Source organism: Fringilla coelebs, assembly GCF_963513975.1.
Source record: "Fringilla coelebs genome assembly, chromosome: 25".
Taxonomy (NCBI): Eukaryota; Metazoa; Chordata; class Aves; order Passeriformes; family Fringillidae; genus Fringilla; species Fringilla coelebs.
In genome coordinates this window covers 6,844,222-6,867,150 of record NC_140051.1, presented here as the reverse complement: position 1 = coordinate 6,867,150, position 22,929 = coordinate 6,844,222, and the positions used below count along the sequence as shown (strand labels likewise).

The window sequence follows — 22,929 nt, the reverse complement described above, 5'->3', positions numbered from 1 at the left end:
AGCAACTGCAAGGGAAAGGTTTGCTCAGACTAAGAGCTGATATTTTGGGGATTGCACTATAAAATAAAGAGATGTCCCTAGAAATTTAAAATTTCAGTGTAAAATGAAAATGCACCAATAAGGAAAGCATTACATAGATATCTATAATTTGCCAAATAGTCAGTGAGACAAGGAAAATATCATGTAGATACTTCATTAATTTTCTGTCTTTTACTGCAACTGAACTTCCATTCTAGTTTTTGTTCACAACATCCATGTTGTGAACAAAAAATTGGATTATTAAATGTACAAATGCTGATCTTCTTCCACATTGGACCTTTTCCCACATTTTTTGGAAATGCAAATTCTTTTTTAGGCAAAAAAAAATATTGGGGTTTATCAAATATTTAGTTGATAATATCATGGTGATTTGTATAAATCCCTTCAACAGGAAGATCTGCTCCTCCTCTTTGTATCATCTCTCACAACAGAAAACTGTGACTCAAGGAATAATTCTCACATTTGGGGTGAGCACAGCTCAGGAAGCTGCAGAGCAAAGGAAGGGGACTCTGCCAGGTGCTGCCACATGGATTAACAGCAGGAGAACCTGGCTGAGGGACAGACGTGCCCACCCTGCCCAGGGAGAAGCCCCAGCAGTGGCACAGGGGACAGGGGACAGTGGCTCAGAGCCAGCAGGCTGGGCCAGCTGCAACACAGATTTTAGGGACAGAGAGTTGGTCTGGGATGTCCAGAATCAAAAAACAAAAATCAAATCAAATCAAACCAAAACTCTACACCTCCCTGTTGGAATCCAAGGCACCCTAAACCCAGCAAGAACAAGAGCTGGGTGTGAGCAGGGCTGGAGCAGAGGGGCCCCATCTCCCTGCTGGAATTTGCCTTTCTGCAAAGTTGGCAGAAGCTCTCAGAATGTGCCTGAACTGTCCAGATCTGTCCCTAAAACCATCACACACAGGGTGTCTGTGCAGAGGATTTGCTCCTGGCCCCTAAAGCAAACCCTACAATATTACTCTGTCCATAATATCATTCTACTTCTTATCTGTCCCCAGTTCTGCCTCTTATCTGTCCCCAAATCTTCTGCCCCTCTGACACAGGCCAGTTGTGCCCAAGTCTCATTTTAACCTTCCATTGCACAGTTTGTGACTCCCACTGGGACAACTTACTTTTGGAGAGGCCAGAATTCCCATTACTGCCCCATCCTGCTCTCCTGCCTGCATCACAGGAGGGATCTAACAACAAAAGACAACAGGCACACAGGGCTTGAAAAGAACTTTTCCTAGAAAAAAACTTGTAAGACTCTGGCTTTGCTTCGTGGTCCCAGCTGCTTTGGCTTCTGTAGGGCTGTGTTTTTTTCCTCTCCCACATCTCCAGTGCTCCCCCAGCCCCTCACAGAAGTGTAAACAGGGCTGTAAATGCAGCAATGGGGCTCTTTGGTAATTCCCAAGCCTGACACATTCTGACCATGAAGTGCTGTCCCTGCACTCAGTGGAATTCAGTGTGACCCATCCCAGCCTAAAGGAGACCCCTTTCTCTCATCCCAAGACCACAGGCAGAGGAGGAGGAGATGAGCTCTGTTTCTATTTCACAGAAATTAAATTCAGGTTTAAAACCTGGTGAGGCTGAGGATTTGAGGTGACAATAAGGAGGCATTTCAAAGAGATGCAAAAGGGGGAAAAGCATCCTCCAAGGACATCCCAAGTGCCCCTCTGCCCAGCACCTCCTGCCTGTGGGGCTGTGCAGCCCCTGAGGATCCATCCCAGGCACTGGCACATTCCTCCAGCGCTGGGAAAGCCGCTGAGGCTTTGAAATTACAGCCTTGCAGTTATTGGCATGGAAAGGAAAACACAGAGGAACGGGAGAGGGGAGGGTGGGGGAGCCAGAGGAGGAGGGAAGAGAGAGGAATGGGGAAAAACAGAGCTCGTGTAATCTGCCTGTTTTTATTTTTATTTTACTTGTTTGTTTTTTTCCCTTTTTGCAGAAACCACAAACCCCACTGCAAATAGATCAGACTGGAAAACAAACCACTGTGGTTTCAGCTGGGACAAAGAGTGGGATGGGACAGCTCGGGAAGAGGGAGGTGACAGCTTCATCTACACTGTTCCAGCAGGGAGATCTGTCCCCATTTGGGATCCCTGTCACTATTAGGGATCCCTGTCACATTCAGGATCCCTATCCCCATTAGGGATCCCTGTCACTATTAGGGATCCTTGTCCCCATTCAGGATCCCTGTTCCCATTTGGGATCCCTGTCCCCATTAGGGATCCTTGTCCCCATTCAGGATCCCTGTTCCCATTTGGGATCCCTGTCCCCATTAGGGATCCCTGTCCCATTCAGGATCCCTGTCCCCATTTGGGATCCCTGTCACTATTCCAGATCCCTGTCCCCATTCTGGATCCCTGTCCCCATTCCAGATCCCTGTCCCCATTTGGGATCCCTGTCACTATTAGGGATCCCTGTCACTATTAGGGATCCCTGTCCCCATTCAGGATCCCTGTCCCCATTAGGGATCCCTGTCCCCATTCTGGATCCCTGTTCCCATTCCAGATCCCTGCCCCATCCCAGATCCCTGCCACATCCCGGATCCCTGCCCCATCCCGGATCCCTGTCCCCATTCTGGATCCCTGCCCCATCCCAGATCCCTGTGCCCATTCAGGGTCCCTTTCCCCATCCCAGATCCCTGTCCCCATCCCAGATCCCTGTCCCATCCCAGATCCCTGCCCCATCCCAGACCCCTATCCCCATTCTGGATCCCTGTCCCCATTCCGGATCCCTGCCCCATCCCAGATCCCTGCCCCATCCCAGATCCCTGCCCCATCCCAGATCCCTGTCCCCATCCCGGATCTCTGTCCCATTCCAGATCCCTGCCCCATCCCAGACCCCTGTCCCCATCCCAGACCCCTGTCCCCATCCCAGACCCCTGTCCCCATCCCAGATCCCTGTCCCCATCCCGGACCCCTGTCCCCATCCCAGATCCCTGCCCCATCCCGGATCCCTGTCCCCATCCCAGATCCCTGTCCCCATCCCGGATCCCTGTCCCCATCCCAGATCCCTGTCCCCATTCCGGATCCCCGCCCCATCCCAGACCCCTGTCCCCGTTCCCAGGGCCACACAAGCAGCAGCAGGGCTGTCCCCTGCCCTGGTGCTGTTGGGGCCTTTCCCCAGCCCCAGTGCCCAGCTGCTGTCCCTGCCCCACGCCAGGGGCTGTTGGCAGGGGATGTTTTCCTGGCTGCAATCCCGATGGATCCCGGTGGGACTGAGCTCTCCCAGTGACCGAGAGCAGGAGAGCAGGGAGGGCTCTGAGGCAGGCCCTGCCCCTTCCATCTCCTCCCTGCAGCCAGGCTCTGACTGCCCCTGCTCCCCTGGGATATCCCTCTGGGTCAGCACAACCACAGCTATCAGAGCCATGTTTGGGGAAACGCTTTGGAAAACCCAAAGCAAACCCCTCAGCAGTGTCCACCATCTGAGATGTTAATGTACATTTTGGTTTGTTCAATCCATAAACAGTTCTGCAATGGAACATTAATGGAAATGCCATATGATGATCTGTTAAAGGAAGGCAGCAATTCTTTTTCCGACAAAAAAATCTTTTTCAAAATAGGGGAAAATTTCCTTCCCAAAAAGTAGTGGAACTCACTAAAAATTTTCAGTTTTCCCTGGTTTTTTTGGGGGCCAGATCATTGACTCAAGGGAAGCAACTGCTACAAACGGTTTGCTTGATCCAGAGTCATCAGCATGCTTTGGGTAAATGAATAGGCCATGATTTGGAGAGATGATCTTTCTCCTCCTCCTCTCCTCCTCAGGTTTAATCCAGGCTGACTGATTGGATTCAGAGGGACTGAGTCCCTCTGCCTCAGTTTTTCCTCTATAAATATGGATTATGGAGCATAGGGTGGGAATGTATAGGGGCAGCCTTGTGTTGTAGGATGAAATTCAGCCCAGACTGTGACTTGGCCATAATAAGAAGGGTTAAATATGATAATCAGCCCTGCTATTGAAACACCATGTGCACTCAGCTACTGCAAGTTTCCAACTCTTTCTCTCCCCCTCAAAAAAAACCAAAAACACAAAAAAACCCACCCAAATCCAAATGCAGGAAGCTATTTTTATTTCACAAAAATCTCTGCAACGTGAAAGAACCACACCAGCCTGCCTGGCTTCCAGGCCCAGGCTCGAAAGCTGAATGTGTTTAAAGCAAAATGGAAAAGGCAGAGCCAGGGAACCCCTCCAGATTTTTGCAGGTTTCTGCAAAAACAGGATCATTCCCAGGACCTGACACCCAGTGGCTCGAAGTGATCCTACAGAACTGCAGCCAGACAGGGACAGGAATAGTCTTATCTGTCATTTAAACCACTCAGATTTTACACCAAAACTTGCCATGGGATGGAAATTCAATTAAAAGACTTGGACTGTGGTTCTCTCCTGGTGTAAATCAGCAAATAGCTACAGTGAAGTGGGGCAAATTTATCCCAGAAAGAATCAGGTCCCTGAGTCTGGTTTAGACTTAAAAGGCCCCGTGGAACAAGAGCCCTATGACAAATGTGTGTTCAATACAAAATGGAATTAAAGAGCAGAAAATAAATCATAGATGCTTTCAAGAACTGTCATTCTGCAGCTGTCTGGTTTATGTCCAGAAATTCCCCAGCATGAATGCTCAGTCTATTAGGAGGAAGGTAAAGGATATTAATAATGCTTTGCACTTTCACAGCACCTTTCAAGCGAGGATCTCACAGCTTTGCAAACATTCGCACTCACAGCGCGCCTGGCAAGAAGGTTAAATATAATTTTATTTATTCACAGGCATAAATGCACTTTCTGCAGGCTTCAGCTGCCTTTTCCAGATGCACTGCCTTCCCCAGGAATCAGGCTGTGTGGGGCAGGCTGCAGTCCTGCTCTCTGTGCCCTTCTAGCTCTGCTCCCACTCTCTCCCCCCAAATCTGCCTCAGCTGCTCCCCTGGCACTCTGTGCTCAGCTCTCCAGACAGCCCCTGTCTCCCCTGGAGCTGGGTCCCCTCCCAGCACCTCTGGGGCATATTTAGTCTGAACAGACTGATAGATATAGCTGGGGGCAGATGGACAGACACACAGACTCCCTTCCCAGGAAACCAGCCTGAAAAGCCCCAGGTGGATTCCCACACCACCATCCCAATCCCTGTCGGTCCTGTCAGCCTGAGTGCAGCCCCATGAGCAAGGCTGCAGGGACTCTGTGTTTGAGACATGATGTATTAGGGAGCAAACCCTCACTGATAAACTTCAAAAAACCCCCAAAAAACCAAACCCTGGTGTTTTATAAATCTGAGAGTTTGGGACAGAGGGGAGGCAAGGGGGGGTTCAGTGAACAATGGGCTCACAGTGCCTGAGCTTCCTGAGCTGCTGGGAAGTGCTGACAGCCCCTTCATCCTGCTCCCTCTGAGGAGCTCTCTCAGTCAGCCTGAGTCAGGCACCACTTTGTGCTACCAGCCTGATGAGGCATTCCAGGAGAGCTTGGGGCCTGGAACAGCCACATTTCTTAGGCCTTTATTTTTCTAGGATGGATGCAGTGGGGCTGGGTCATTTTGGACTAAATGCTTTATGGCATTACAGGGGAATCTTATTTGGAATGCCACCCGTGCTGGCACTACAGGCAAGACTGGGAAGGGATGGAGAGCCCAGGAATCTCTGGAGCTGGCACCTCCAAGGAAATTCAGCAGCTGGAGCGTGGGAAGGGGCTTGTCCTGAGCCATGGAGACAGAGCCAGGAAGGGAGACAGGGGGAAGGCAGACCCAGGTGTCCTGGGGGATCCAGACTTGTGATGTGACCAAGTGGTGACTTGGGGTCTATTTTGTGGCAGCCACTTTATAGGGAGAGAAGGAAAGGAGGGTCAGGTACCTGGAGAATCTTGTGAATCTCATAGCCCACTTCAGATTTGCAGCCTTCCCCTTCTCTTGATCTGCTTCACTGAAATCCCTAAGGCCAAGTCCTGCCTGGGAGTACCCGTGCTCCAGTCCAGGTGAGTCAGCTCACCCCAGAACAGCTCCTCCTGCATGCCAGCTTTGGGCCATGGGCTCTCCAAGCACAACACAGGCTAGGTTTTGCAAGGTCCTCCTGCTTCAGGAGGAAGAAAGATCCCTGGCCTGGTGGCTGGAATTTAAATTAGCTTCCCTAAATGGGGAAAGCAGACCCAGGTGTCCTGGGGGTGCAGACCTGTCATTAATCCAAATGGTCCCTTGGGTCTATTTTGTGGCAGCCACTTTATGGGGAGAGAGGGAGAGGAGGGCACAGAGCCCCAGGGCCTCTCCTGCCCAGGTGAGGCTGGGAGTGGTGGCACCTCCCTGGTGCCTTGGGAAGGTCCCAGCACGGAACAAACGCAGCCCCTCTGCTGCTGCCAGCCCAGCCTGTCAGCCAGGCCTGCCCAGGTGTGCGTGCCCAGCCCCCAGGCTGCCCCCTGCCCTCCTCCAGCCAGGAGCTGGGCTGGGTTCAAAGCCAGGCTGCAGCTCCTGCAGGGACCAGGGGGCCAAAGCCAGCCCCAGCTGCTCCTCCAAACACCCAGGGCACTGCTGTACATGGTGCAGAAACACTGAGCTGTGGGGCCACACAGTCCCTCCCTGGCTCCAGGGACATTTCTGACTGTCCCACACACACAGGACATTTCTGACTGCCCCACACAGACCCCCAGGACATTTCTGACTGCCCCACACAGACCCCCAGGACATTTCTGACTGTCCCACACACACCCACAGGACATTTCTGACTGTCCCACACAGACCCACAGGACATTTCTGACTGTCCCACACACACCCACAGGACATTTCTGACTGCCCCACACAGACCCCCAGGACATTTCTGACTGCCACATACAGACCCCCAGGACATTTCTGACTGCCCCACACAGACCCCCAGGACATTTCTGACTGCCACACACAGACCCCCAGGACATTTCTGACTGCCCCAAACACACAGGGCATTTCTGACTGCCCCACACACATAGGGCATTTCTGACTGCCCCACACCCCCAGGACATTTCTGACTGCCCCAAACACACCCCCAGGACATTTCTGACTGTCCCACACAGACAGGACATTTCTGACTGCCCCACACACACAGGACATTTCTGACTGTCCCACACAGACCCCCAGGACATTTCTGACTGTCCCACACACACAGCACATTTCTAACTGCCCCAAACACACCCCCAGGACATTTGACTGCCCCTCACCCAGTGCAAACCTCCCAGGTGATTCCAGCTCCCTCAGCACCAAGCTGGGAGGGCTCTGGGCTCTCAGCTGTCTCTGGGTGTGGGCAGGGCTGGTGCCACAGGGACTGGAGCAAGGCAGGGTCTGAGGACTCCTGTGGCCTTTTCCAAAGGCTCTGCCATCACATTTACCCAGGTGCAGGCACATGTGTGTCACACTGAGCCTCAAAACCTCACAGCATCGCTTGTCCTGCAAGGAACCACTTGTCAACTTACTATCTCTGCTAATTAAAACAATTAATTAACACATGTGCCACATGTCTTTGTCATTCCTGGCCAGTGTTACTGTGCCTGTTCCCATGGTTACATGAGACTTCCCAGCCCTTCAGCACCAAACTCTTTCTTTTCCCCTTCAAGACACAATGTGCTGTTCCTTGAGCAGAGGGTCAGGGGAGGAAATCAGTCATTCTAAATCTCTTCACTAAGAGGAAGCAACTGAATGCAGAATGGTCTCAAAATTACTTCTATTTTACATGATCAGGCAATTTGTTTATTTCACAATTGAAAAATATTATCAAGCCATCTTTTGCATCCATCTGGGTGCACTGTTGGATGATCTCAGAAGCCTTTCAGCCTGAATGATTCTGGGATTCTCTGATCTCTACATGGCTGTTAACCTGTATCACAGATCCCAAATCCAGCAACAACACTGGGTTTTCACCTGAAGTCAACTCAAACCAAATGAGAAGGGACTGATTGCTGGATGTAGGAGAGGAATCTGCTGCAGAGATGGATGTGAAGGACAGATTTAGCTTGGGGAGTGTCTGAAAGTAGCTGAGAGCCTGGCTATGAATTGCTGCCCTTATAGAATTACAGATCAGAGGGATCAAACCTTTCTGATTGAACTTCTCTAAAGCAGTGATGGATTAAAGCCCTGTGGCTGAAGGCCACTCACTTCCAGAGTCAGACAGGATCTGGATGGTGCAGGAATAGAGCTGGGATTCAGGATTGCTGTCCCTGGCAGTGTCCAAAGCCAGGCTGGACAGGGCTTGGAGCAGTCTGGGACAGTGGAAGGGCTTTAAGGTCCTTCCAAGCCAACCCCTCCTGGGACTGTGACTTCCAGAGGGGATTTCCTGAGGCAGGGTGTGCTCAGGACAGGTGGCTCTGTTTGAGCCCTGTGCCCTGTCCCTGAGTAGGGGTGCAGGGAAGGAGCTCCCACAGGGCAGAGAGCCCAGCTCTGCTCCCCACCCAGCCCCAGAGTCACTCCCTGCTGCCCCAGCCAGAGACAGCCCCCAGTGGTGCTGGGGCTGGAAAACATCCCCAGCCAGCAGCGCTGGCACTTCCTGAGCCACGTCTGCCTCAGCCCTGCTGGCCTCACAAAGACACATTATGGAGAAAAGGAGGAAGTAATGAGAAGATTTTTTTTCCTGGTCGTTGCTTTTTTAATATCAGCAGCAGAAATCCCAATGCACAGCGCACAGAGGCTGAAGAATGTGTCCTGAGAACCCTTCCCAGAGCCAGCCTGGAAAAGCAGATGCTCTCCAGCCAGCAGAGATGTTCCTGAGCCACGCAGGGCTGCAGGCACAGCCAAGGCACAGCTGCACATCCCCTGCACACTACAGAACCACCCAAAGACAGCCAGGAGCAGGCAGGAATGTGCCCACAGCACTGTGTGGATGTTACCCCCAGCACAGGGTGTAAAACCAAACATTGACAGGCTGCAGGTTGCCCTTGTTGAAAAACACAAAAATGCAGAAGTAAAAAACCACCAAACCTCACATCCATGGAGAAAAAGGCCACGCACACATGAGAGAAAAGGGAAGACACACATGCACAGCCATGGCAGTTTTACAGCTTTTAAGTCATCATCAGGAAACAAATTAACTCTTGTTTTAGGAAACAGCCCAAGCACTTCCAAGGCTTTGGGAGGGAGAGCCTGGCACCCCAGCAAACGTGTGACCCCCCCAGCACAAAAACACTCCTTGCACTGCACTCCAGGCAAAATAATAATGGCTCTTTTGCTGGGGGAAAGGAAGGATAATGGTTACTTAGAAAGTGCTCCAGACAAGCTGTCAGGTTGAATTCAGAGAACTGGAGTCTACTCTGGGACAGCGCTGGCTCGGGGTGATCCCTTGTGAGTTGGGTTTCCTGCCTGCTACAGCTTAAAGACAACGATTCTTTGTTTCCAGTTTTTCTGGTGAAAAAACACACGCCTGCCTCCGAAGAGGGTCAGGGAGAAAGCAGACAAAACACTAACTCTGGAATTTCAAAGGAAAACAATTAAAAAAAAAAGAAAGTATAAAAAGCAAAATCCAAGCGCGCTGGCTACTGTCTCCCCTGAACTCATAAATCCCTGCTTGGCCACACAGCCAAAATGAAAGGAGACCTAAAAAAGCCTCCCCTTTTTCTGCTGCCGAGCTAAAAATGGGATATTTCATCACCAGGCACACAAATATCATAGAGAAATGTTTTAGCAAGTACAGACAATTAGGAAGGCACAAAGCTGCAGCTGCTTTTCCTCTGTCACAGCTGAAGCTGGGGAGTTTGAAACCTTTGCTGTGAAAAGGGGCTGCACTCACACACTCAGAGGAGAGTTTATTGGATGTGGTCAATATTTTTCCCTACAACCTTTTAGATCTGAAAAATGGCCTTTTCAGGAGAAGGGTTTTATGCAGGAATTTGAGAAGCTTTCCTGTGGGAACTGTGCTTATGCAACCTCATTCCCTGCAGTCTCTGCCCCCCTCTCCCCAGTCCCCCCAAATCTGAACCTGTTACCCCAAATTGTCACTCAGTTTGACAAGTGGGAGAGAAAAGTTTTGAGGAGCTCCTGCCAGTTTAAAGGGAACAGAGGCTGCAGCCTTGATGGTGAGAAAAGCAGCTGCACAGAGTCATATTTTGTGAGGTAACAGAGAATTGGAGTGAGAGAGATTTTAATTGATGCTCCAACACCAGGAAACTCTTTCTTAGGGCCTCACAAGGAACATTGGTACAAAGCCCCAGGAAATCACACTGGATTTCAGAGTTCACTGATTTATTTATCCTCTTAAATTTGCCAACAGCCCCAACAAACACACAAACACACATCTTGTACCCAAACATCCTCATTGTTCACACAACAACTTCTATAATGTGAACACAAATATGGGATAGCCACAGAACAAACCCTTAAAATTCCCCCCCTCCATCCCTGTTCATGCATTCACACAGAGATTTCTTCCCTCTTTGAAAGGTACCACATCCCTTTTTCCTGTGCTCTGCCTGACTTTCGGTTGGATTGCTGAGACTTTGGGCTGGTTTGTCACTGTTCTCAGCCAAATCTGGAAGGCTCAAGAAGGATCAAATCCCTCTCTGCAACTCCCTGCCAGGAGCCAGGGGGGGTTGGGGCTTCTCCCAGGAGCAACTACAGGACAGGAGGAAACGCCCTCAGGCTGTGCCAGGGGAGGCTCAGGCTGGAATTTCCTCATGGAAAGGGTTAAATTGGTAAACACTGGGAGGGGGTTTGGAGTCCCCATCCCTGCCGGTGTCCAAGGAACACCTGGAGGTGGCACTCGGTGCCCTGGGCTGGGGACAAGGTGGGGATTGTTCACAGGTTGGATTTGATGGTCTAGGAGGCTTTTCCAATTTAAATGATTCTGGGATTCTGGGATTCTGCTACCTTGGGCTGAGCACGGTGTGTGCGGAGCACAGACCTGTGTGAATGCAGCTTTTGGACCAGGATCCTGAACGCCCTGGAGACAAACAGCCCCAGCAAGTCCTGTGGTTAATTGTCACCTGTGATGCTGAGCCTCCCCTCAGCCCCTCTGCCACCTCCCTGCACAAACCCCTTCCCTAGGACCAGCAGTGTTGGAGCTGGGGGTGCCCAGCCTGGAGAAAAGGAGACTCAGGGGTGCCCTCATCACCCTGCACAGCTCCTGAAAGGTGCCTGTGCTCAGCTGGGCTGGGCTCTGTCTGCAGCAGCACTGACACAGCCAGAGCACACAGCCTGAGCTGCACCAAGGGAAATACAGGCTGGAGAGCAGGGAAAAGAGTTTTACAGACAGGGTGCTAAAGTTCTGGAATGTTCTGCCCAGGGAGGTGGTGCAGTCCCCATCCCTGGGTGTGTTTAACAAAGCCTGGATGTGGCACTGGGTGCCAGGGTTTAGGTGAGGTGTTGGGGCTGGGCAGGACTCAATGATCTTGAAGGTCTCTTCCAACCCAGTGATTCTGTGAACTGGATTCTATGAGTTGGAAAGTACCACACATCCCAGGCCAGGCATTCCCACAGGCTGCATGGCCACAGGGAACTTCACACATCCCCACACCAGGGTTCTGCCTCGCTGGGAGCCCCCAGCTCTGCCCTGGCCTCAGCTCCTGCACAGCATTCTGCTCAAGTCTTAAACACAGGAATTACACAAACCCCAACACACTAAAAACTTTAAAACTGTGCTGGAGCCAGGCCAGAGAGCTCAGAGCCCTTTGGGGACGTGGCCCTTTGGCCTCCCAATGTTGTTGTATGTGAATATTCTTTCCATTTCCCTATGGAAAGCTGCTCAAATGACACCGTCCTGCAGGAGAGCAGTTTAAGGTCTCCCTGGACTGGGGCAGATCTGTGGGCTCAGATTCCTGTCTCTGTCTCCATACCCACAGCAGATCACTCATTTCTCCAAACAGTCTCAGAAAATGACCCAGACCATCTCTGCAGCGGGAGGGGGCACAGCTCTTTCCATTCAGCCACGAGAGCAGCCTCATTTCATTTCCCGGAAAATTGCTCTCCAGCCAAAAACCGCCGGTGATTTTCATTAGAGCCATTTACTCCTCTGAGGCAGCTGAAGACAATTTGTCCCAGTGACGCTCACTCCCATCCTTTGGAGTGTTTATGAGGCTGGGAAGGGGAGAAGCTGAGGCAGCAGGAGCCTTGGAGCAGGACAAGGTTCTACCTGTCTGCTGTGAGGACACTCAGCTGGGCCCCACTGTGGGACTTCAGGATCTGCTGTGAAGATTCCCAAAATTCCTGCTGCAGAGTTCTGCACTTGGGCTGCCCCAAAGCAGAGCTGCAGCTCCTGTTTGCAGAGCTGGCACTGCAGGGAGTGAGGGGGCAGAAAACAGAAGGGAAAAAGGGAGTCAGGTCTGCAGCTGCAGCCAGGGCAAGAAAGCCAGCCCAGGGACAGCACTGGGACAGGGCCAGGCTCCCTGAGCTCCTGGGGACATTGTCCTGGGGGAGGGAGCAGAGCCTGGGCTGCATCTGGAACATCTGCAGCTGTCTGTGCTGCAGCTGCACTTTTTTTTTTGACGTGTGGGTTCTTTTTTCCAGCCGTGGATGGAACATGTTGTGTAAAGCACAGTGTAAATGTATGCAAAGGGCTCCTGTTTCTCCCTGCAAGCTGCACAAGCAGCTTATTTGCACTAGTTCTGTAGAAAAACTACAGGAGGAGTGAGGAAAATGGTATTTTTTTTACCATCTTTGGCATGGTTGGTACAATTTCATCACCTGCTTTTGAATCCTCAAGGGAAGGTGGTTAGAAAAACTCGTCTGTTTTTATTCACAGATGTAGAGAGGAGAAATATTTACAGGATTGGTAGATTCCAGATGCATTGGCATGAAGAAAACCGTTTAATCTTTTGAAAAGTTAAAAAAAAATTCAAAAAATCATAATTTTTAACCTGAAATTCCTTTTCCAAAAGAATATCATCTTTTGGAGTGAGAATATCATCTTGAAGTGAGCCCATTAAAAAGGAAACAAGGAAAATCCTGTTTCCTAAAAAAAAACAGACTGAGGAATTCCAAGTCCAGTTTTATGAGCATCATGAGTTTCTGCTGTGCTATTGGATGAGCCACTTCACTCTGCTCCCCCAGTCCCTTATCTGCCAGCCTGTCCTGCTCTCCTGTCCCTTCTCCTTATCTCAGGAACCTCAGCCAGCTGCAGTGGCTTGGAGTGGGGCAGTTTGTGCTACACCAACACCCAGTGAGGAAGGAATGATGGAATTTATGCCCTATAGGGAGAAATGGGGGAGGAATAGATGGGATTTCAACATTTCTACATAGTTCTTAACTTTTATTTGCCTCTCTCCAGGGCGTGCTTGGTCCTTTATTGACACATGATGAAAGTTCCATGTGAAGCTGAGGGCTCCACGCTGACAGCAGTGAACCCAGAGCTCTGTCAGCTGCACTGCAGAGGCACCCTCGAGGCCACTAAAAATGCAGGGGGAGGGACACTTTCCCCTCAAATTTCTTTCATGCTGAGTGACTCAAGGCCCAAGTCACAAAGTGTTTAAAATTTCAGAGGAGTGCAGTTCTACACAGAGATTTTCTCTTGAAGGAAAAAAAAAAAATCAGACTTTTCTTGGATTTATTTTTAGCAACTGCCTGGCCTGAGACAGATTGAGCAGAGGTTTGGGTGTAAGAGGAAATTATGAAGGAGCACATGTCCTACTTTATTCCCTTTATTCCCACTATATCCATACTACACAGTGCAAGGCCAGCTTGGATGAACTTTAAGTAGTTACTGTCAATGTCAAAGCAGCAGTCAGAGCACAGCCTGAGTGGCTCTGTCCCTCTATTGCCCCTGTTTTACCAACTGAGGCTGCCTCAGAGGAGAGAACAGAGCCAGGGAGCTGCAGTGGCATTTACTGCTGGACAAAAGGAGCTGCCGGAGGAGCAGCCCTGACCTCGTGTCCAGCTCCAAGGCAGATGTTGGGATGAAATGCAAGGAGAAAGGAAGGAGGGCTCTGAGAGCAGCACAGAAAGGAGGCAGCCAGACCCTCCCTGCTGTTAAATGTGGGCTCTGCTTGCTGCAGCCCCTCAGTGCAATGGGAGGTTTTGTCTCTCCAGCTGCTTCAATAAAAGACCTTCTGCCTTTCCCCAGTGCTCTTTAATCCAAACTTGTGGCTTGTCCATGCAGCCATGTTCTCCTGAAGAGCAGAGAGCCATTGGTGACAGTCAGGGAGCTGGCACAGGGACAGGCTGGCTCCAGGAGGGTGGGCAGGGGTTTCACCCCTCCCCAGAAACTTCTCCAAGGAGGAGCTGAACAGAGCCCAGGGAACAAACTCAATGCTCCTGCAGCAGCACAACGGGAAAGGAAAACCCCATTACAGGCTCCAGTACCTACAGAGGAGTTAGAGAGCACAGAATGCATTTTTGCTCTTTATTGCCCTAGTTGGGGGTGATAAATTCACTCAAATATTCACCACATCAATTCAACTTATCTATGTAGGTAAAGAATGTGCTTCATCCTGTCCCTGCCCATGGCCATGGACTGGAACCAGGTGATCCTTAAGGTCCCTTCCAACCATTCTGGAATTCTGCGATCACACCCATCACACCAACACTCGCATCTTTATCCTGACTGAGAGCCCAGTCAATAAAATGAAAACAAGGAGCAGGGCTGGAGCTGCAGAGGAAAACCTGAAACACCTGACTGAAGGACCCACAAACAACTCCAAGGCCTGAAGGAGCCTCAAGAGGCTAAAACTTTTAAACTCCAAGGTTTCTAAGGTATAGCTACATGGTCAGAATTTCTACTAGATTTCAAAAAATAGGGTTATTTGAAACAAAAAAGAAAATAAAACTTGTCCAAAATGAAAGTGTCAAAAAGATCCATTTTGCCTTGCTTGCTGGATGAAATGAGCTACAGATCCATGGATGGGTTTGGAATACCTGAGTGGCCTTTACAGTAGTGAAATTCATTGTGAGAAGATTTGATCCTTTCAACTGTGAACTCAGAGAGAAACAGAGTCTCAGGCCTTGCTGCCTGTGTGAGAATCCAAATTGTTCCCATCAGGAACAGAAAATGTGCCAGGAGTTCACCAGCTCAGCAAAACACCAATGTGACAGTGACATGTTTGATGCCACGGTGCTGGCTGGACAAGCAGAGGTGGCATTTCCAGCCTGGGTGGGGCTGCACAGTGAGAATTATTCCTTTTTACCTGGGCTGTGAATGCAGAGTGGAGCAGAACATTTTCTGCCAAGGATATTATTAACAAGGTCTAGTTTTAATCAATCAAACAAGGCCATTTATATGCAAGACACTGACCTTCTTTGGTGGCAAGACGTGAGGAGTCTGTGTGGGATGGAGTGTTGTAGACCAGCAGTGAGCTACCTGCAAGGCAAAGAAAGGGAGTTAGAGCAGTCTGGGCACACTCTGCCACGGGGAGCCATCAGGGCAGGTAGGAAATGCTGTTAATGGCATGGAAAAAAAGCTAATTTTGCTGTTAATTAAGCACACATTTTCTGTGAAACTCATCTAAAAGCTTGGTAGCTGCAGGGCACATGTGCTGCTGTTTCCTCACTTGCAAAAAATAAAGATATTTGTCTTGTTCACTGAGTGCCTTGATGTCCCCCATTGAAAACTGATCTTAAGGGGTGAGGTTGTACAGGTACAGGATCTCTCCCAGCACAGCCTCCAGAAATGCCTGTGGCACAGTTTATGTGACAGGATAAGGAAGAAGCTTTTCTCTCTCTGGCTGTGATAGAGAAATTTCCTGTTTGAGGAACAGGCAGGAGAAAAGACTCAAATTGCACTGTCAGGACCTTTTTGGCCATTTTTAGAGTGTCACATGCTTGGTTTGGGGCCAGCAGCTGCACAGCTCTCACTGGGATTCCAGCATCTCCCTCCTCTGGGGAATTTGGGAGCAGCTCCCTTGCTTCAGAGAGGCCTTTCCATCCAGCCCCAGGTGACACACAAGTGCAGCACAAAAAGAACCTGTTGGAAGGGTCTCTGTTCTGCACAGTCTGTGGGGGAAATGTTCCTTTCTAAGCATTTCCCTCTGGTTCTCCTGGAAACTCTCCTGGAAATGGAGGAGGAGATCCTGGAAGTCCAGGGAAGCCAGCATGAAATACCCATTTCATGGCTGTCTGCTTAGGTGTGCTCACATCACCCCGGGCTCACCTTCCTGCAGCTCTTGGAGCAGCTGCTGCTGGGTCAGTGACAGCCCTGGCAAGGCTCAGGGTCTGTTTGTCCTGAGGCTGTGGCTGGAGCAGCACCATCCTGCCCTGTGTGCTTTCACAGCTCTGCAGATCCCCTCCTGGAAGGGAATCCTGCTCCTGAGCATCCCCGGCCCCTCAGCAGGGCAGGAACCTCTCTCACCACTGCAGGACTTGGGCTGAGCCCTGCAGTGCCACAGGGTCCCAAATGACCCCAGCTGCCCCTCAGTGCTCTCAGAGCGTCTCTCCTGGGAGGGCTGGGGTTTGGGCAGGTCCCTGCCAGATTTGAGAGCCATTGCAGGTGCTGGATGCTGCTGGCCCTGTGCTGCAGCATTTCTGTCCTCCCGAAGGCAAACAAAGCCAGAGACTGCACAAGGCAGCAGGACACGGAGGCAGGAGGTGCTGGGAAACAAAGCTGCTCGCAGGGAGGGGAGGAGGGATGGGACCAGATGCTGCAAGTCAGAGGATGCTTCCAGAGACCAGCATGGATGGTGAACGAGGAGGTAAAGAGTTCAGAGGGATCCCAAGGGCACCCTGGCTCTGAAAGCTGCCACTGGCCAAAGGGATTGGCTGGAATATTTGGAGAGATTGGCTGCTGGAGGAATCCAAACAACTCTGTCCACGTAACTCATGTTTTCATCAGATGGTTTCTGGCTTTGGCATTTCTTTCCTGAATATCTGTGGGGAAACTCCTGTCCACCACTCTCTCCTTTTCAGGTTATTTAAAGCAATCCTGAATGCAACGCCCAGCCCAGCTTCCCCCTGCCAGACAGGGAAGTGCTGGGGAATTCAGAAACGTGGTTTTCTATGACTAAATGGGCTGCAAATGAGTGGCTGGGGCGATGGGGGTGGGGTGATGAATAGCACTGAGCGAGCAGGATCAACCTACAGCTACTTTAGGGTAAAGAATGCAGCACAGGCCACTGGAAAGGACCGGCGTCTCCTCCGGTTTAATTGCTCAAAGTTCTCACCTTTGCCCGGCAGTCTGAGGTTTCTGGTGGGAACACCACAGAGAGGGAAATGTGTTTCCTATTAAGGGTTTCAGTGGAGGAGGGAAAGGGAGAAAGGCAGAGACCCAGATCAGGACAGAGGGAAGCAGACAGACAGACACAAGCCAGGCTGCTCCTCCCTCTCTCCTTCGGGGGCAGAGTTTTGGGTGATGAATTTTCATTGTTGTTCCTATTCCCCTCCCTGGGTCAGTGACACCATGGATGGATCAGCGCTGTGGTATGGTTAATGCACTGAGGGCTGTTCTCCCGTAATTAATGTTTAAACACGGTCTTTTATGGCACCCCCCACCCTTCCCTTTATTTCCCTTGCTTTCATTACAAAAATATGGAGAAGGACTGAAAAGCAGGAGAGTTTTTTCCCATAAACCCTTCCCTCTCACAAGGCAGCTCATCCTTAAGAGGGGCAGGAACATCTTGGTTCCACAGTCTCAGGTTTATTTAATTTGAAAATCTTTTTCACCCTCACCTTCCCCAGGCCCGGAACAGCTCCTGCTGGAATCCAGGTCCTGCTGCACTTGGCAGGATGGTTTTGCTGGGCATTAACACATGGCTCAAAACCACTGAACAGTTTTCTACTTCTCACCACAGCCTCATTCTTTCCCCTTCAGGCTCTTCCCCTTTGTGCACACCGCACAGCGTGGCCCCCACCACCAGGGAGGGAAAGGATGGAGGTGGCAGCTCAGCTTCTTTTGATCTTCATCCCAAACACTGCAGGGAGGCATCCAAAACTCCCTTCCCCTGCCCAACAGCTACTTGGAGAGGATTCACCAGGCAGAATGTGCTGGAGAAAGATCAGTCTGGAGCCCCAAAGTGTGTGGGGATGAACAAAAAGAAGGTGAATCCAGGCATGGCTTCAGGATTTTTGAGAGGGAACTAAAAGGAACATGCAAAGAAAGATGATTGTTTGAGGGGGTGGGCAGGGAGTTCCCTGGAAGTGCCACTGGGGTGTTCTGGGAGGCTCCAAAGGATGGAGAGTGCTGCAGGACTGGGCTCTGCACTCTGAAATCTCCTGAGGATCACAGAGGCTCTGGAATTCCTGCTAGCTTCCATGGCAACAGGAAACAACTGCACCATTCTGAGCCAGGCCTAAGCTGGAGACTAAAGGTGCTGTAGGATGAGTTTGGGTTACCCACACCTCACCTTGAACCTTCCACTGCTAAAACTGAGACTGAGCTTTTGTTGAGGTCATGCAGATGTTGCTGGTTTATTTTTTGAGTCTGGACTCAGATGTGCCAAAATAATGTATTTCATAGGCAGCTTTAAGGCAGTTTTCACCCTGATTAGGAGTGCAAAATGTTGAGAACCTTCTGGAAAAGCTCATTTTCAGGGGCTCTCCCTGTCGGAGGAGGAAACAGCTCAGAAAGTTCAGATGAGCTTTGTTTCTTGGAAAACAAACCCCAAAGCTGAGGATTCATAAATCATCACATATCCAGCTTAACATCCCGAGACCACAAACGCCTTTAGAGAGCCTGGGCAGAGGCAACCCAGCCTGCAGGGCTGCACTGCCCCCAAATCCTCCTGTACCGGTGGCCATCACCTGTTCCCTACCCTAAGCAGGGAATGTCTGTGGGACAAAAACCCTCCCAAAAGGGGAAAACTTGTGAAAATGAAGGCCCAAATCCCCATGACACTGGGCTCCAGGCTGGCCACTGAACATCCACTGGAAGCTGCTCTGGAAAAGCCATCAGCTGCTCTGGAAGGGGTTTCTGCATGAGGGAGACAGCCAGCACTGCCCAGAGCAGCCTGTCCTGGGGCTGGGAGCAGCTGCAGGGAAGCAGGAGTGCTCTGCCCAGCTCCAGCAACCAGGAGCTGCTCTGATGAGCACGTCTGGGATCAGCACACACAGATCCATCATCCTAAAGAGCCATGGACTGGCACTGAATTCCCTGTGAAACAGCAGTGAGCGCTCTGCCCGAGTCCAGCAAAGTTCCTCGGGTTTTGCAGTGGCTTAATAGCACAGAAATCACTGCAGGCACTGCCCTGGCAGGACAGGATGTTCTGATGATAATTATTGCAGCAGCACTTAAATATTGCAGGTGCACCAGGGCTGTGTGCCCAGCACTGTGAGGCACAGCCCCTGCCCCACAGACCCACCATCCTGTGATGGATGAGGAATGCCATGGCTGTCTCTCTAAAAGGCAAATATTAAGTAAGTGCTAAGAGAAGTTTTATCGATGTATAGTTATGTTTTAACCCCCTTCCATTGTTATCAGGGGGTGGCCTGGGTTTGGGACATTTGGGAGGGTTGGTTTGTTACTATGGCAACAGCTGACCTCCAGTGTAAGAAATTGATCTCCTCAAGATGTCAGGAAGTGATCTCCACCACTGGACAGTGAAGAAGGAGTCGATGGACAAGATTTTGGGATAAAGGGTTAAAAGGCAAAACCTCCATTGTGTGGATGAGTACGTGGTGGGAAAAATCCTCTGCTCCTGGCACCGTAGTATTTTCTCTATTCAATTTGCTGTTGTATTTTTTTTATAAGGTTTTAATAAACCTTTTAAACTTTTGGAAGCGAGTATCATTCCTCACAATCCCAATGGAGGGGCCCAGAGAGAAGGCAGGATGGCTGGTGCCACCTTACAGACAGCAAAACCTCCTCATTTCAGTTATTTAAAGGCAGACCCAGGGACTGCTGTCCTGAATGTCAGCGTGCCCTGGCGCTGCCTTGCTGGCCATGGAGACCAGTGTGACCTGACCTCAGTGTCCAAGGGATCAAGCAGGAAGCTGCTCCTGAGCAGATCACAGCAGGTGGTAAAAGTGGCCACTGAACCCAGGTTTTGGGGCTCGTGCCATGAGGTCAACCATGCAACTCCCCTGATGCTGCCTTTGGTCAGCCCAAACAATGGGACACAAACACTGGGGATGATCCTGGAGATGCCACCTGGAGAATTCCACTCCTCTGCCAAGCTTTCCAAATGCAGCCTGCTCGTGTGCTTTGGCTCCATCCAACTCCATCTCTCTGACAATTCTCAAACCTTATCAATAACACAGCTCAAGTGTCTCACTTGGGTGTTTATCGTGTGGGAATTGAGAAGCGTTTCCGGTTCCAAAGTGCCCAATTTCCCCAGCCCCAGGCAGCAGGTTTGGCCCAAGCACTGCTGCCTGCACAAAACTGCCTTCCTGTTTCCCAGGAAACTGTCTAATTCCACAGGCAATCCTACGAAAGCTTCCTGTGGGCTAGCAGCTCTTTTCTGATGGAACAGAATTAAATTTGCCAATGACTTTGGGTGGGAAATTATTTTATTGTCCAGTCACAAGGGACCACTGTTCAAATCCAACAGTTTGGGTTTTTTTTGTTGTGAATCATTTCCTTGGCTCGACATCTCAAGAAAAATTAAGGTGGGGCTTCCAGAGGCACCCATCTGTGATCTAACTTCTGTGCCACTGGAATCTGTGAAACTCCCACTGATTTTGGACAGGGAAAGATCAACTTTGAAGAAACACCCTAAATTCTGTATCTCTGCTTTGCTGGCCAGAGGAGACATCTTCAGCTGCCTTTTCATCACAATTGGATTTTCTAGTGGAGAAAATACACTTTTGCCTTTCTCTCCCTGCCCTTCCACCTTGATTTATGGCACCATCTCCTGATTTTTGAGTGCTTAAATAATGATACTTCTATAAAAGCTGTTTCACTGGGATAAACAGCAGAGCATGTGGGGCCCAGCTCCAGTTCTCTGCCTCATCAGAGCACCATTACCCTCAGCACACCTTTGTGGGGAAAAGAAATGCTTTTAGCTCCATTTATAGGTGAAGAGAAGACATTTGGAAGCTGTGGATGTGATCATGATTGCACGGAAGTCTTGGAAAAGCTGAAATCCAAGACTCCCAACATCAGGTGCATGTGCCGTCCCTAAGGTGATCATTCCTGGTTGGGTGCTGGGACAACACTTTTCCAGCCTGCTCACAGCTCCTGGGTTTGGGGACAATAGAGCAAAAAGGGGGATTGGATCCATCCCATACTCAAGTGTGGGGCAGAAAGGAGGAGTAAAGAGCTTCCATAACCTTTTTCTCAGAGTCTTGGGTCATTTGCACAACATCTGCAAGCAGCAGATTTACATATAGGGAATCACTCTTGAGTTTTGAACTCTCTCCCACAAACCTGGGCCTGCAGGAGCACAGGAAAGCTCCAGCCCTGGCCAGTTGTGGGTCCTGTTTATGGGGAGGGCACAGCCCTCTAACTGCAGAGCTATGGAATTGTTTGCCTGAGACAAATCAGTTAATGTCAGGTTTAATCTCCATGGCAAATTTGTGTATTTTTATCACATAGCCGCAGATGTTGTTATCTGTAAGACTTATCTAATCTCCTCCAGAGCCCTGCTCAGTTCTTCACCTCCCTGATAGCACCAGTAGCTCCATCTGTGTTCATCTGAACTTTCCAAGGCCATTTTACTCCCTGTTTCCCGTTTGCTCTCTCTGCTTGCCTTTCTCTGCCCATTTCCCTGTGCCTTGCCGCAGGAGGAGCCCTGGGAGTTCACCCGGGGCAGGGGCTGGGACGGGCAGGGCAATACTCACTTTCCCTGAGGTAACTGAGGTGAGACAGCAGGATTTCTGTGTTGTAGGGGGAGGTGGTGCGCAGGAAGTCGTCCTTGTTCATTTTGCAGAGCTCCTTGCCGTCCATGTTCTGGAAGATGGTGGTGTCGATCTCCATCAAGCCGTACTCCTTGATTGCCCACTCCAGCCACTGGCGCACGTGCTCCTGGGTCCAGAGGGTGGGATCTGCCAGGGGAGAGCAGAGGATGGGCACACACACCCCTCGAGTCCCCGCAGCCCCGTCACAGCACCAGCCATTGTTTCCACAGGCAGAGATATTGAATTTGCTGACCCCCTTTGCCAGGATGAGCAGGCACCCTGCTGGAGCAGGGCTCAGCATGGGCAACCTGGCCTGGTCACTTCTGCCTTCCCCACCTGCCCAAAGCTCCCTCCTCTGCTTGGGAACAGCCCTGCTGACACTGGACTCTTCTCTGTCTGGAAAAAGGCTTCCCGAAGGAAGCTGAGCCCTTTGGGAGGGAGTTCCTGTCCCACTGTGGCTCTGCAAGGTCGTGCAGGGACATCAGGGCTGTGCAAGTCCCACCAGGGGCATTAGGGAGCCCCACAGCTGGCACAAGAGACCCTGAGCATGGGGTGTTCATGGTCAGCAAAGGGACTCAGAAAATAAAATGAAAAAGAAAAATAAAGTAATAAAATAAAATAAAAAATAAAAACAATTGAGCTAAATTAAATTAAATTTTAAAAATAAAAATGAAAGAAATAAAAGAAATGAAAGAAATGAAAGAAATGAAACGAAACGAAATGAAATGAAATGAAATAAAATAAAATAATTTTTTTAAATTTTAAAAAATAAAAAATAAAATAAAACAAATTAAGATAAAGTAAAATAAAACAGAATTTTAAAATGTTAAAAAATAAAATAAATAAAATAATAAAAATTAAGATAAAATAAGATAGAATTAAAAATATTAATAAAATAAAATAAAATAAAATAAAATAAAATAAAATAAAATAATCAAATGCGTTGCTAGAACAGAGCAGCTTGCCCTGGGCGTGAGTGGGAGTTGTTCACCCCGGGCAGGAGCACGATCCTGCCTCCCCTGTCCCTGTAAGGCAGCCAGCTGTGCGAGGGCTGGTGCGTTTTGTGCTGTCTGGGCGTCCCCGAGTGCCAGCAGAGCTCCAGCTGTGGGATCGTTATTGCTGCTGCTGACGTAGGAGCTGCTCCAGCCCGGCTGGAGCTCAGCCCCGTGGAGATGAGTGGTTAAAAACAGCAATCAGCCTTTGAATTCTGCAAAGGGCATTAGATCAGAGGGCCCAGCAAGAGCTGGTGCCACAGTGCTTGACAGCCATTTTCAGAGCATATCAGC

The 22,929-nt window shown here is 50.1% G+C and overlaps 1 protein-coding gene across 1 annotated transcript in view; it reads right to left on the bottom strand.

Moving 5' to 3' along the window:
* FLI1 (Fli-1 proto-oncogene, ETS transcription factor) overlaps window positions 1-22,929 on the bottom strand; it is a 77,207-nt gene that overhangs the window by 5,750 nt on the left and 48,528 nt on the right. Inside the window, exons 4-5 of the mRNA XM_084221608.1 lie at window positions 21,587-21,790; window positions 15,174-15,239 (exon numbers count right to left, since the gene is read on the bottom strand). Of these exons, the coding sequence (XP_084077734.1) occupies window positions 15,174-15,239; window positions 21,587-21,790 (270 nt within the window). The remainder of the gene's footprint in view (window positions 1-15,173; window positions 15,240-21,586; window positions 21,791-22,929) is intronic.